This window comes from Leguminivora glycinivorella, chromosome 21 (assembly GCF_023078275.1).
Source record: "Leguminivora glycinivorella isolate SPB_JAAS2020 chromosome 21, LegGlyc_1.1, whole genome shotgun sequence".
In the NCBI taxonomy this organism is placed as follows: Eukaryota; Metazoa; Arthropoda; class Insecta; order Lepidoptera; family Tortricidae; genus Leguminivora; species Leguminivora glycinivorella.
In genome coordinates this window covers 1,934,712-1,950,864 of record NC_062991.1, presented here as the reverse complement: position 1 = coordinate 1,950,864, position 16,153 = coordinate 1,934,712, and the positions used below count along the sequence as shown (strand labels likewise).

The 16,153-nt window shown below is 40.0% G+C and overlaps 1 protein-coding gene across 1 annotated transcript in view; it reads left to right on the top strand.

The window, feature by feature from the left end:
* The window catches only part of LOC125237303 (NACHT and WD repeat domain-containing protein 2), an 84,422-nt gene that overhangs the window by 19,934 nt on the left and 48,335 nt on the right, over positions 1-16,153 (top strand). Inside the window, exons 3-12 of the mRNA XM_048144293.1 lie at positions 4,883-5,028; positions 5,895-6,069; positions 9,394-9,538; positions 9,783-10,008; positions 10,562-10,672; positions 11,593-11,768; positions 12,554-12,708; positions 13,799-14,002; positions 14,818-14,957; positions 15,634-15,745. Coding sequence (XP_048000250.1) covers positions 4,883-5,028; positions 5,895-6,069; positions 9,394-9,538; positions 9,783-10,008; positions 10,562-10,672; positions 11,593-11,768; positions 12,554-12,708; positions 13,799-14,002; positions 14,818-14,957; positions 15,634-15,745 — 1,590 coding nt within the window. The remainder of the gene's footprint in view (positions 1-4,882; positions 5,029-5,894; positions 6,070-9,393; positions 9,539-9,782; positions 10,009-10,561; positions 10,673-11,592; positions 11,769-12,553; positions 12,709-13,798; positions 14,003-14,817; positions 14,958-15,633; positions 15,746-16,153) is intronic.

Sequence of the window (16,153 nt, the reverse complement as noted above, 5' to 3'; positions counted from 1 at the left end):
ATTTATTTCCGAAACTGGTATTTAAACCCAGATTGACTTTGATGATAAATGGAATACACGACACACTAAGCCATTAAAACTAGTTTAATCTTGCGCCGTACAAAATGCCCTAATGTTATATGTTTTAATATAATCATATCATAAAAATAACATATCTAAAGCAAAAAAATACGCCTAGTTCATATTTGAGGCATAATAGGTCGTCTATCTTAAATAAAAATAGTTTAGTAAGATTAATATTATACAATAATATTTTAAATTGAATTAATAATATTATAAGTCGTCTGATATGATATACGGCTACATAAAAAGGTAAATTCTGTAAAAAATATAATTATTCTACAACATTTTTATACCAAAATAGCAAGAGGTAAGTCGGTGCCTGAATCAGTGAGGAAAATTATAATTTCCAGTAACAATAGCGGCAAATCTACGTTCCAAAATATCCAAAGACCTTTTTTTGCCAAGATCTACGGCGCATACAATCATCCAGCATCAACTAAAACACGGAACCGTCTCCTGTTTAAATAAATCTGGCCGTCGAAGAATAACTGCCAAAGAGAAAACAGGATTTTGAGGAGCATCATCAGGAAAAATCGTCATGCAAGAGCAGGAGAACTTACCTAACTATGGCATGACGCGATCAAAATAAACATTTCAGTCGATACCTGAAAGACATTAATGAAAATAATGGGCTTCGGTTTTCACACCGCTAAACAGAAACCATTACTTACTCAAAAGCAGAAAACTAACAGGTTGAAATTTGCACAAAAGTACAGAAACTGGACTGCCGATCAGTGGCGAAAAATAATATGGAGCGACAAATCCAAATTTGAGGTCATAGTTGGCGATGAACGAAGTAAAGTCATTCAAGATAAAGGAGATGCATTTCACAAAGACTGTCTTGAACGCAAGGTGTAGTTTCCAGCATCTTTAAATGATTTGGGGCTGTATGTCGGCACAGGGTGTGGGATGTCTGCAATTTATAGATGGAACCGTCAATGCAGAGAAATACAAAAGCATCTTGGAATAGAGTTCACTACCGTCTATAAGAAAGTTCAAGTATATAAATGGATTTACTTTTCAACGAGATGGTGCCTTATGTCATACTGGCAAGACAACGATGGAGTGGCTGAAACAAAAACAAATTCCTACCATATCATGGCCATCCATCAGTCCAGATTTGTCTCCCATAAAAACTTTGTAGTGGTAAATGAAGAAAAAGTTGCGAAAAGATCCTTCTAAATCCAAAGCTGATTTTAAGGAGAAACTTGTGGGTGTCTGGAATGGAATAACCCCTGAGGAGTATAGACAGTTGGTAGATACAATGCCGTTCAGAATTAAGGCCGTTTTAGATGCAAAAGGTGACGCCACCAAGTGGTAGTTGTTCTTTTCTGCATCGGCTACGCTGAAGACGAACATTTTTGCGAGTGTTACATTTGGTGAAATTATGTTTTTTTGTTTACTAGTGAGGAAAATTGTTAATTTATGTTTTGAATAAATAAAATATGCATTATAAGCTCTCTTGTTTTTATGTTACATGTTCTACTAATCATCTAATTCATCCTGAATTTTGAGGTCGAAGTTAGGACATAATATTTTTTTCATACTAGACGATATCATTTGCATTGGGGCTCGTACTGTCGAAGTAAAATATGTAATCACAGTGCATATGCTGCCATCTCTTGACACAGGCTTAATACATTTGAACCTCAGTTTTGTTTTGGCAATTTGGCCCACATTCTTAGCTTGATATGTTTTACATACATACAATCACGCCTGTATCCCATAAAGGGGTAGGCAGAGCACATAAAACTAGTAAAGCTTCAGGTCCACTTTTGGCAAATAAGGGGTTAAAATAAAACGAAACTGTGGCATTGCAGTGACAGGTTGCCAGCCTCTCGCCTACACCACAATTTAACCCATATCACAGAATATATAATAGTACAAGTACAGAAGGCTCACTCCTTTGATGTTCACAAGACGCCGCCATTCTAAATTCTTACCTACATTAACAAACGGACCGCACGCGTGCAGACGACATTGAATTCTATTGCGCCGCGCGAAGGTCGTCGCCACTGAATGGGCCGCGAACTCGCGGCCGCCGGCATGTACTTGTAGCGCGGCGAAAGGATCGCGGAGTGAGCCGCCCCTGCCCATATCCCATAGTCGCCTTCTACGACTCCCACGGGAAGAAAGGGTGTGGTGAAATTCTTAACCCGTCACCACACAGGCACCCAGGCAGGCAGGCAGGTGGGATATGTTTTAAAATGTCAAATATCAATATTAGCTGAGTCTACCCCAAAGGTGTAATGCCTTTTTAGGGTTCCGTAGTCAACTAGGAACCCTTATAGTTTCGCCATGTCTGTCTGTCCGTCCGTCCGTCCGTCCGCGGATAATCTCAGTAACCGTTAGCACTAGAAAGCTGAAATTTTGTACCAATATGTATGTCAATCACGCCAACAAAGTGCAAAAATAAAAAATGGAAAAAAAATGTTTTATTAGGGTACCCCCCCCCCTACATATAAAGTGGGGGCTGACATTTTTTTTCATTCCAACCCCAACGTGTGATATATTGTTGGATAGGTATTTAAAAATGAATACGGGTTTACTAATAAGATCGTTTTTTGATAATATTAATATTTTCGGAAAAATTCGCTCCTAAAGGAAAAAAAAGTGCGTCCCCCCCCCTCTGACTTTTGAACCATAAGTTTAAAAAATATGAAAAAAATCACAAAAGTAGAACTTTCTAAAGACTTTCTAGGAATTTTTTTTAGAACTTGATAGGTTCAGTAGTTTTTGAGAAAAATACGGAAAACTACGGAACCCTACACTGAGCGTGGCCCGACACGCTCTTGGCCGGTTTTTTGACTATACGGAGTTATACATGTCTTTAAAATAAGGCAAACAAATTATATAGTTTCTGAATTTAGTAGGTACTCTCAATGCTGTTTTAGAGTTCTTGCTCGCTTGCAGCCCAGATCGGCCAGATATGGATGAATCTCAAGGATGAAATGAACTAGCTGATATGCAGACATTAAACGTCGGTATGAACTCTACATTATCCTATGTTTCATCTTTGAGAAAATCAGGAAAGTCTCGCAGCTCTGCGCTCTTAGTCTATTTGAAATTGTTCCAGTCTTGGTCTCACTTTTGATATTCGAGAGTTCTTCTTTGTCAACCTGTTTAAATGCCTAAGCTGGTACAGTGAGGTACAGTCAGCAGCAGAAGTTCCGTAGCGGGCAAGGTGTTCACAATGATCCTAACACGCTCTTATTGTTTTAAAAATAAGATCGTGTCAAGTTCATTTTGAAGACCTTGCCCGCTACGCAACTTCTGCTGCTGACTGTATACTGGATGAACATAATATTTATGTATATAACAAACTATCGAGAAATACATATATGCGTTTGTGATAGTTTGTGACCATTATTGGTGGTTGGAAAAAAGGTCTAATATCAATTTCTGTGAGTGTGCGTAAAAGTGAAAATTATCAATCAATAAAATATCTAATAATATAATTATTGCTGTCCAACATTAGAGTCGTTATCAGAATTTTTCGATCGCGTATCTAAATATAAATACTGTATTTAGACATTTATATAAACAATTTTACTTGTAAGAAATTATTTTACTCGATTCAGCGCCATCTCTTAGCATTTTCACGAACAGAGTAGACATAATAGTAACTTGGTTGTGGGCTAGCCCGCTGCCAGAAAAGTGAAGCGAAACCGTGTAATGGTTCAAATTTAACCCGATAGATGTCACGCACAGCTCGGCAGAAGATTTTATTTTTACACAGCGTCGCTGGCAAACAACCGTAAGAGTTGCTTGAGGGTAAGCAGTTTCCGTAACCTAACACTTCGCACCCTTGTCATTTTTTGTCAGGTCGAAACTTCAGAGGACCTTCTGGTACCTACTGAAAAACGTCGTAAACGCCCTCGTCGTGGCGGAGTAAATTAAAACGGGTTACTCTCATCTGGCAGAATAATTTTGGCCAGAAACACACTTCGCATACTTAACATGTTTCGCAGAAAAACATTCGGTCGAATGGTAGTTTTGCAGAAAACTTAGTTTGCATTATTACGACACATCTGGCAGAATATTGTTTCACAGAACATTACATTGGTCGACTTTGGTTTAGCATCATTTTATGTACAGTCAACCAATTTGAATCCTAGGCCACTGTAGAACCTTTGCACAGAACGTCAATGTGACTTCTTATGGCAAATAGAACATGGTTTAAATAAGACAGAGTGGCCTTGGATTCTAGAGTGGCCTTGGATTCAAATTGGTTGATCGTACCATAATAATCATATATCATACTAATAGAAGAGCAGAATTATGACACGCTATCGAAAAGGAATTAGAATAGAATAGAATAGAATATTTTTTATTTAACATCAGTTTGGACAAATATATCTCAGAGTCCCAGTTAGGTACGACGACGAGCGAAGCGAGGAGGAGTGTTAGATATCTTGCAACCCCAACACATCTGACTCGCTATCAAAAAGCGAATTGCAATTTTATGCCGCCTAAATATTATGCACAATCATTATCTGCGAAAGTACTATTCGACTAGAAGACTATTATGCTCATCAACATTATGCCAACCGACGATTCGGTATTATAAAAATCTGCTAAATTATTTATGACAAAGCATATTCTGCGTAAGGTATTTCTGTCAAACGTGACTTCCGCCAAGAACTATTATGCAAATCAAATATATGCGAAAAAAGTTTCTGCAAGATAACAGTGAACCAATTAAAACACGACCGAAGGGACGGTCGTGTTTTAATTTAACGCCAATCGTTTCGAACTTCCATTTTCCGCACTTGTATCGTTATATACCATCGTCATCTTCCCTCTTCTTTCTTTACAGGTGGTTGATATGAGATGGGGTGTGCGAGACGAAGCCACAGACGATCACATGACTACCGAGCTCTGTATGAGGGAGATAAAGAACTGTCAACGGCTCTCTATGGGACCTAACTTCGTCGTGTTTTTGGGACAGAAATATGGATACAGGTGTGTATTGTCACTGTTGGATGATAATCAAAATCTAGAGCATTCCTTTGCTAATCCGCGAATAGATAACGTGTTTGTCAATCAGTACAAGTAAGCAATAAATGAGAGGATGTAGATTAGCATGGTATGGGGAGGGGTGAAGGCAATGTTACGAAAGGAGTGGCAAATATGAAGGTGGATGGATAGGGTAGTGGAAGGCCTAAGAAGAGATGGATGGACTGTATGAAAAATGATATGTGAGTGAGAGGTATGGTATGGAAATCGCGACTTATAAAGAGGAGTGGAAGAAAAACTATTGCGTCCCCTATTGCACCAAATAGTAATAACCTAACGACAAAATTAAAATTTTGAAAAAAACCCCGACCGCGATATAGTGGACCGATTTTCATGAAACATGTCTAAGAACACTCCCGACTAACTCAGATTTCGAACAAAAAAAAACTAAATCGAAATCGGTTCACCCGTTCGGGAGCTACGGTGCCACAGACAGACACACACACAGACAGACAAACAGACAGACAGACAGACAGACAGACGGACAGACAGACAGACCCCGTCGATTTTGCGTCGGGGGTTAAAAAGGGCGAGTGAATTATGATGACATATTTTAGAAATAAATCTCTTCTTAAGACTGGGCCGGACACATCTGCCGCATGCCAAACGACCTCTGGGCCAAGAAAAGTACCAAATGGACACCAAAACATGTGCGGCGTGACGGCAGATCGCAAAGGAGATGGCGGCGATATGTCTTTCGAAAATATTGGCCAAACATTGCCTTAGACCGAGACGCGTGGAAGAAAGAGAGGCCTTTCCCCTGCAGTGGGACACAACAGACTAACAAATAAATGAATAAATCTCTTTTGCAGACCAATCCCGACCTACGTGCTCTCATCAGAGCTGCAAATGCTCCGTGACGAGTTAGCGGCTGGTGGCGTCGACGTCATTCTCCTGGACACCTGGTACAAGAAGGACTCGAACGCGGTACCCCCCGTCTCGGTGCTGCAGCCGATCTCCTCTATACTTATCAATTTTAATAATAAGGTAATTGCACAAAGCAAAGAGGATCGCGTCGAAGTAAAATGTGCAATCACAGTGCATAGACTGCCATCTCTTGACACACGCTTAAAACTTTTGAACCTCAGTTTTGACAAATTGGCCCGTATTCTTAGCTTGATATGTTTTAAAATGTCAAATATTAATATTAGCGCCACCTTTGGCCACAAAGGTGTAATGCCATCTAGGCCACTGTACATTTTTCTGTATGGTACTGAAGTACCACAGAAATGAATATACACTAGAAGAAGCAAATGTATCTACTTCGCGTGTCCGAACTCAGTGGCAGCCACTGAGATGGCCATTTCTAATGACAGTCCACATACGTCAGCTGTTGCAGCCGCACGTAAGAAAAAAAATACAAAATGCCTCATTGCATGATAATTAACTGCACCAGCCCAAATATTTCCAGCGCACAAAAACAAAAACATATTTCCCATCACACGTAAGTAATTTTTAAATAATATTGTGCGTGAATTCATTTTTAATCATTTTTTCCGTATTTTTATTTATGCGTCCAAGGATGTACCTAAGTAACTATAGAATTACGTTACAAACCGGCGTTTACATTGTATTGCTGCGTTTGCTTTAAGCGTTTGATCGACCATGTGTGTTAAAGAGATGATGAATATGAGACTAGCGATACTCTCGCGTATCGCTTCGACTTCGTAGTACAGCCCATTTCTCATTCGTCCGTCAAATTTAGCGACTAGTGTTGTTCGTTCTACAATAAATATCAATAATCGTTTGTAATCGATAATCGAACAGACGAATGATAAACACTATTGTCTATTACAAAACACAATTTAGTAGTTATTAATAAAAATATACTCGTGTTCTAATTTTAATAAAATAGTTACGTATTTGTTTTACAAGGAGCAAAGTTGTTGTTTAACCACACGTGCCAATATTGATACTCGAGCAAGCGAAACATTCCAATATTAAACCGCGAAGTGGTGTTTCGAGAAGTGGAATCTTGAGCGTTGTGAGGGTTTCAAGGCACGAAGGTTGAACAAACTTTGCCACCGAGTAAAACACAATTATTTTTCACTACACCAACACGAATTGAATCGAATTACTCACTATGAAATATCAAATTACTTAAATAAAATCCATAAATTTATTCAATATGTATGATTCAAAATTATCATTTACATATTAGTAAATTCTACCAGCTAGCTTATGACATCAAGTTACATTTTTTTTTAAATACTTTGCACTCTTGTGGATAAAATGAAATTTTTGCTATCCGTTTTCAAATAATCAAGAGTTTTTATCAGTTGGTGTGGTGAAAATATTATAATTTTAATCATATACAACATAAGTATAACGTTTAAAAACACTCTTTCTTATAGTTTCCCACATGATCCGGTCGTAAAAGAAAAATGGATTGCAGCCACGGGAAGGAAAAACTGGTTTTTCATGACGTATTCGGCTAGCTTTTCTTTTGGCTTCAAAAATGTCTTCCCTGATTTTCTTTTGAGACTTTGCTGTTTCCATAGCCTACAAAAAGTTAAATATGATTCTGCTTGCTTACAAAGTTAAAACTGATACTGTATAGGTACCTAACCTATACTGTAAACATATAGGAAAAGTATAAGATAAAACCGCTTTTCGACTAAATAAATGTATTTCTGAAATTTAATTCAAAAATTATTCAATCACTCCGTTGAAAATCATTCGTCTGTCAGAAAATCGATACCATTCATGTTAATCGATTTGCGATTTTTAGGTTATCTGAATTGATTATGTCTCTTACTATGCGTTTCAATGGTAACAATCTTTCTTGTTTCTATAAAATGTCAACAAATATATTTAAAATACTTACTTGATATTAATATTACGCGAAGGTATCCAAAAGCGTGGACAGAATGAAACCGCTTAATAGCGTGACGTGAGCGTGACCTCCCTCTTTGAATCTTTTTGTCATACTACTCGATTTTTGGGATAGTTTGCAGGGGAGCGGGGAGTGAGCGAGCGAGCCCACAGATATAAAATCTATGTGTACGAGAGAGACGGCTGCATTGTTGCGGGGCGGAGCGGCATTGGTGTCTTTGAATCGTTTAGGTTTTCCCATCACTAAATGCCGACCGTGACGTCTCAGTGACAGTTAAAAAGTCGGCACGCTTGGTTCCCATACAAATGGTGCTATTTACTTCATCTACTGAATATCTAAATCTGTGTGAAGTACGTTTTTTTTCTTAGACTTTATCTGTCTATACGGAGTTTTATATGTGTTTGGTCAAAGTAAGATGTGTACTTGTGTAGTCACGTCGCTTAGCCTGCCATCTCTCGACATAGGCTTACAACTTTTGAACCTCTGTTGTGACAATTTGGTCAATATTCTTAGCTTAGCGCCATCTAGCCGAGAGTCAGCTAAAGATGTAGCGCCATCTAGGCGATAGTACATTTTTCTTAGTGATACCAAGGTACGATTTTTTGCTTGGATTCATCTGTCTATATCATCAGTTGAACGACATGATATCGTAGTGACCTGTTGGCAACGTGCGTCACATAATAGTGCCGCATTGTCTCAAAATGTCAGTCATGGTTCATCCGTTCGGGAGCTACGGTGCCACAGTCAGACACACACACACAGACAGACAGACAAACAGACAGACACACACACACACAGACAGACACGTCAAACTTATAACACCCCGTCGTTTTTGCGTCGGGGGTTAAAAATAAGGGCAGCACCAGTCATGCACACCACAATTGAAACCAAATCCCAGAGTCGATTTCTACGATACGACAGAAACGTGAGGAATGGGAACGAAATGGTAATTTTTACAAACAGGTGTCTCAAAGTTATAAAACTTACGATTGTGTTATTGTAACGTCGGATAGGAGTTAAATTTCATCAGGCACATGCACATACACACACAAATTATCACAACACAATATAAGTAAAAATACATCACTGAAAATATTCGTTTTACTATTTTTGATAATCAACAACATGTCATTGAACAAAACTGATAGATTATTTGGTTGCTAAGGTAACAACTTCATACAGCTTTTCAAAATCCATCTCTGTATACTTTATTTTTATATTATAAATGGAAAAGTGTGGTCGTCTGTTTTTTGTTCGTCTTTTACGGCAAAACGGAGGGACGAATTGACGTGATTTTTTAAGTGGAGGTAGTTGAAGGGATGGAGAGTGACATAGGCTACTGTTTGTCTCTTTCTAACCCCCCACTTCCCTAAAAGGGGAGAAGTTTCAGCGAGCAGCGGGCAAAAGCTAGTTCAATAATGAATTGCCTTTTTTCTCATTCTCCGACATTCTTCCTCTTCATTCTTCTTTTTCAGAGAGTGCCGAAACTGCAGGCAGAAGACCAGGCAGTATGGTGGGACACGCTTGGGAAAATGCAGAAACTGTTCCGAAAAGCCTCTCTCCAGTTATATACCAGCGGGAAAATGAATAAAGACTCCATGCATAACTACTTCATGTCTGGTAAGAGCAAACAGTATATTCTTTATACATCGTGTTTTTTTTGCACAAACTGCCAAGACTAATGGATAAATATGATTCGAGTCCTACACCCCAGCAGAGGGTAACAGGGTGTAAAGAAGAAGAAGAAGAGTCTACAACCCTTAAGTGGCCTCTATGATGCTACTTATGTTCACGAGCTAGATGACCACTTCCCATCAGGCGGCTCGTCTGTTTGTTACCTAACTATCACATTTGGTCTTTCCAGTAACCGAACGAGAAGTCATAAACGGAGTTCTCAACGTCAAAAACACGAAGAACCACTGTCTTGCTTACGTCCGCTATATCAACAACATCAATCTGCAGAACTTGAAGAAAGCCAGCAATTTTGTGGACATTCTTAATCGGTCGCTGGACAATGAAGCTTCGAAGCTGCTGGCTGATCTGAGGGACGTCAGGCTACCGAATAAGATTGAGACTACTAACATACAAAAGTAAGTCAGTAAAATGTTTTCTTTTGATGATTCAGGGGAAAATGCAACGACAATAATCGTGAGGAAACAATACAATAAAAAGTTTTTTTTGCAAAAATTTAATTTTTGGCACAAGCTTTTATCACCGACTGTACCTTTCTTTCAACAGTCATCTACTGCTCTCCGAGACGTTTCTAAAAAACCCCTCACTCGATGCGGATACAACGTTTCATAACAAAGTTCCTTCTGCTCCATCATCAGATCAGCTCCATGATACCATAATATTGCATTGTCACGTGATTTGCATATGTGTGCAAAATTTCAATTCAATCGGAAACCGGGAAGTGGGTCAAATTTAGCTTCTATACGTTTTGACGCACACTAACATAATACATGGCATATAGCATAATACAAGGCAAGTTGAATAAAATTTTGTAAAAACATTGCCTACGCCAATTCTTAGGAAGTTTTATACCGCGAGGAAGAAGGAGGGGAAAATTTAAAGCTTTAGAACAGTTGGATATAGTTCTGTTTAAATAAATTATTTTTACATTATTTATTTGTGGTTTTTCAGATACACGGTGGAATGGATTGGGCGAGAAGGCTTAGATAATGAGACACACGGCGAATATCTAAACCACTTTATATCGCACTTCTATAAGAACATCATCAAGCTAGTAGACAGGTACATAAGTATATATGTTTTCTTTTCATTTTGTTGGGAAACCCAAAAGAGTTTCAATAAAATCCCTATACTTTTTTTTTATACTACGTCGGTGGCAAACAAGTATACGGCCCGCCTGATGTAAAGCGGTCACCGTAACCTATGGACGCCTGCAACTCAAACAGTGTCACATGCGCGTTGCCACCCCATTAGATACTTGCTTTGAATTGGCTTTAAGGAACAAGGATACCTATGTACAAGCAAATAATTTAAATGGTTACCAATTTGTTGCTTGTGTCATGGTATCAATCTAAAAGATACCTGATAACGTCAAGTCAAGGTATGTACAAAATGAATCAGTTTTTACTGTTTTAATAACAAAACTACCGTGAGATTAAACATATAAAATCGGGTAACTCACGTAAAATTGTCGAAGATCGCCCGACATGTTTCGCTCCGTAACGAGGAGCATTTTCATTGAGCACTCGTGATGCCGATGGTATCCCGACGCAGATTGCGGGCCGCAGCTCACTGCGGCCGTTGACTTGGCGCGCCGGTAGTCTGTGTGGATAAGCCCTTAGCGAATGACGTAGTGAGTGTAGTGTGCAACCCAACAAATGACAATTGTGCCGAAAGTGAGGGTAGTTTCGCACCGCCCCTGCCGTCACCGACCTCCGCGACGAGTCAACAGTCGCAGCGAGCTGCGGCCCGCAGTCTGCGTCGGGATACCATCGACATCGCGCGTGCTCAATGAAAATGCTCCTCGTTACGGCGCGAAACATGTCGATCTATCTTCGAAAAATTTACGTAAGTTACCCGATTTTACATGTTTAATATGTCGGTTTTTACAGCACGTGGACGCAATGTTTTCGATAAATACCTTCAGCTTTGCTGCTTAATCATAAATATAATAATAATTTAAATAATCGCTTGAATTCCAGAGCAATGCGCAAAGAAGACAGCAGCGCCCAAGGGCAGATAGTAACGGAGATTCTTCAGCACCTCCACGCGTGCAACAACTCTGTCAAGGTGTTCCACGGAAGAGAAGATGATCTGAACTTCGTTGAGAATTATATGAAGAATGGGTCAGATAAACCACTGGTTTTGTATGGAGAAGGTAGTTGTCTTATTCATTTAGTAGCCTACTATTGCATAAGTTCATGTACTTTATTTTACTTGACTCTTATTTTGTCGGTTTTACATACATCTAATTCTAACTAAAGATTTATCATTTTTCTTTCTGCATTATTTTGGGTCTTATCATTTCCTATGTGTTTAACGGTCTTCTAGGTATATATTTTTTGCTTCTTCTCCTGTTTCCCATAGTACTTTAATCCTTAACAAGCTCAAGATCGCGTTTTTCATGGACATTGCTGAGGGTCTGATATTCTTCAGCGTCTTGTCATCATCATCATTCACTTTCCCTTTTCCCATTATTTGTAGTCGACGCAGATCTTTTTCTTCCTGTCCTCTCTATCAGCCGTCATTTCCATACCTTTCACTCATATCAATCTTATCTAAATCTTCATACAGTCCATCCATATTTTTTTAGGCCTTCCACTACCATTGGATCCATCCGTACCTCCCTCCCCATATAACAGCCTCAGTCCGTTTTCACATTTTCCGATCCGATATCGGATGTCGGAAGGATTTCAATGGAAAAAATCTGGCGCCTGTAATGTATGGGATATCGGTCCTACATTCGATATCGGATCAGATAATGTGAATACGCACTTATTGATCTATCAAAATCTTCTTTTTTTAATACCACGTCGGTGGCAAACAGGTATACGGTCCGCCTGATGGAAAGCGGTCACCGTAACCTATGGACGCCTGCAACTCAAGGGGTGTCACATGCGCGTTGCCGACCCATTAGAAACTTGTACACTCCTGTTCTTCCAGGTGGCTGTGGTAAAACCAGTCTTCTCTCGAAGAGTGCAGCCATGTGTCTAGAGACCTGGTTCGCTGACTCCCGTCCTACCAACATCATCAGGTTCCTTGGGACCACTCCTGACTCCAGCGCTCTTACTCCGACACTGATATCCATTTGTCAGCAAGTAAGAAACATAATATATATTGTGATGATCACGAAAAACAGAATTTTTGAGACTACGGTCGGTTCGACTATATTAGTAGTAGTAGTAGTAGTAATAGTAGTAAACATTTTATTGTACAGAACAAATTACATGTACAGAGAATAATTATAACGGTTATGTACAAAGGCGAGAAGGGATATCTTCCAGCTAAAGAATAACTGAGAGAGAAAATAGAGGACAATGAACGAAGGAAGTAACGACCGAGAAAAGTTGAATGGACTATGTGAAAGATGATATGAAACGGAAAAAAGCGATTGATGAGGTGATAGAGAATTATGGAAGAGAAAGACATGCTGCGCAAACTCCAAATAGTCCAAATCACTTTGATGAGGGCAGGCAAATGATGATGGTCGGTTAGACTAGAAATTACCTAAAAATCTTTTCATTATATTTGGTCATCGTCTAGCCAGTGAGCGACATGTTTCGCGGGTTCTGTCCTAAAACTGTAGAATTAACTATGCCCTTAGCTCGTATCTAAGTAATAGGCTTGTGCCGTTTCGTTCGTTGATCGGAGCGCTCCGATCTCGTTCAATCGCTCCCACGAACTAGTTCGCTCTTTTAGGTATTTTGCTCATTTAGTTCAGCCAGACCAGCGACTACTGCGGTCGGAAAGATCAGAAGTCAAAATGATACGAATAGTCCACAGATAGTAACATTCCGGGTCGAAAGGTTGTAAGTAACCGAAGTTTAATATGAAAACTTGACGTATTTCTGTAGCTCTGCTAAGTAGCTCTCGCTCTCGGTCGGCGCAGTCACACGCTCGTTCTCGATCCAAACCGCTCGCACTCGCCGATCCTATAACTAAATGAGCAAAGACCGATTCTCAGAGCACGGAAAGATTCAGTTCATTTCGGTCATTGATGGGATTTTATTCCTAACAGCTCATAGTTCGTGAACGACACAAGCCTACTAAGTAACAAGATTTGTAGATCCATAGGAAAAAAATACTGTGTTATCTCAGTAAAGTTGCTCTCATTATGCTAGACATGCCTTCAACAGCTATCAGAGCAGCTTGATATAGCAATACCAACATTTTTAAATCTACTTCTAGATTTCTTACAACTTCGCGCTCCCCTTCGAAAGCATCCCTGACGACCTGGTGCCTCTAACAGCGCACTTCAAGCAACTCCTCACCATGGCAACGGCTCAGCAGCCACTACTTCTATTCCTGGACTCCGTAGACCAGCTGACGGGGATTGGCACGGAGAACAATAAGGTGTCTTGGTTGCCAACAAGATTGCCACCACATTGTAAGGTAAAGATATCAAATTTATACGTTATTTTTAGTTTTTTGGGACTAAGAGACCTAAAATTATGCTTCTGGGTCTTCTGCATGTTACTTCATCATCATCATCATCATCATCATTATCAGCCTATCCTCGTCCACTGCTGGACATAGGCCTCTTCTAATGCACGCCACTGCTCCCGATCTTCAGCTAATCTCATCCAGCCAACACCAGCCAACTTGCGGATGTCGTCACTCCATCTTGTCACAGGGCGTCCTGCACCACGTTTACCGAGTCGCGGTCTCCACTCAAGAACCTTTCGGCTCCACCGACCGTCTGTCCTGCGACTAACGTGACCAGCCCACTGCCACTTCAATTTGCTAATCCGGTGAGCTATGTCGGTAACTTTGGTTCTGTGACGGATCACATCATTTCTGATGTGATCCCTCAGAGATACCCCGAGCATAGCCCTCTCCATAGCTCGTTGAGCGACTTTGAATTGGTGGACCAATCCAGCCGTGAGTGCCCACGTCTCGGCACCGTAGCATGTTACTTAATTATGTTACTTAATTATGTAAATCCCTAAATCAAGTGAGAATTCTTCTGCGGAGCTTTTCTTTTTTGTCACCTTTAATTAGAAAAGGGTCGTACAAGAAGAAATTAAATACAGTAAGAACTTACAGAAAAACCTGAATAATGCTTGAACATTTTTGTCAGTAGCCACGGACTATCAACTGTGTAATAAATTAATAAATTATCCTTCTTCTTGCGTGATCCTGACATTCGCCTCGGCTGTGACAACTCATGATTAATAAATAATTATATATTGTGCAAAACCTTACAGATTATAGTAACATGTGCCTGCGAGGAAGCAAATCCTGAGGTATCCAAGGAGTACGACGTCCTCCGTCGCATGATCGACTCAGAGGAGAACTTTCTGGAAGTCACGGCGCTTGGTGAGGATCTGGCCATGCAGGTCTTGAAGTAAGTACACTGATTTTTTATCATTTGTTGAGCGTATTTTTGGCATAACTAGGGCATCCTTAGCGCAATCACTTTTACTTCCTTCAAGGGTAACATTTAAAGATGCCGTAGACGGCTTTTATTTACTTGACAATATCGTGAAATTCAGACTGCTGCTTGATTACTGAGATGACCGTATTAATATCCATAATCCATACTAATATTATAAATGGGAAAGTGTGTGTGTCTGTTTGTTGGTCCGTCTTTCACGGCAAAACAGAGCGACGAATTGACGTGATTTTTTAAGCGGAGATAGTTGAAAGGATGGAGAGTGACATGGGCTACTTTTTGTCTCTTTCTAACGCGAGCGAAGCCGCGGGAAAAAGCTAGTCCTTTATAAGTGACGTTTGGAGATATTTCTCTTATACTTCGAAGTTTAAATTCGTCACGCTTTATTTTGGAAATGGTCATATACAGCCACTATCTAGACTAATAATCTAACCAATTAACCATCAGAACAAATTATTACATGCAATTTCCTTGCAAAAGTAAATTTTTTAAATTATAATGGTCTTACTTTTGGTCACAGACTATCCAAAGGCAAAGACGTGGCCTACGACTACGATGGAGTGAGCTCGCCCAGAAGATGCCTGTTCACATAATCATGCGATTATGACATTTTTATATTGTTCTTCAGGTTGTGGATGGCATCAGCAGCCCGTGACTTGTCAAACTACCAATGGCGTCTGGTGTCCAACGCAATAGGAAGCTGTTCGTTACCAATCTTCGTGAAGCTGGTGTTTGCTGAGGTAATTATAATCTAGATGCTGGGGCTGGTCTGATTTTCGATGATGCCGCTCTGTGCCCTCCCTTGATAGGGAGTCCTGAACGAGGTTCCGAGCTGGAAGGCCATCCCGTGTTCCGAGGGCCTTCAGCGGAGTAAGCTGCCTAAGCAGCCTTGGAGAAGGGCCCGCAAGCGAGTGCCCGAAACCCCGTCCAAACAGCGAGCGGCGGAACGCCCCAGGGGGCTTAGTCCGTGCGTGTCGGACATACCCGGGCCGGTGGGATCTATAACGGATTCCCCCTGAGTCATCAAAAAAAAAAATCAAAATAAAAATGATGTAGGGATCAAATTATTTTATTAAATATTTTTTGATTTGTTTTTTTTTTTAAGTAGTAACACTACTATATATAAATTATAAACTGAATGCTGATGG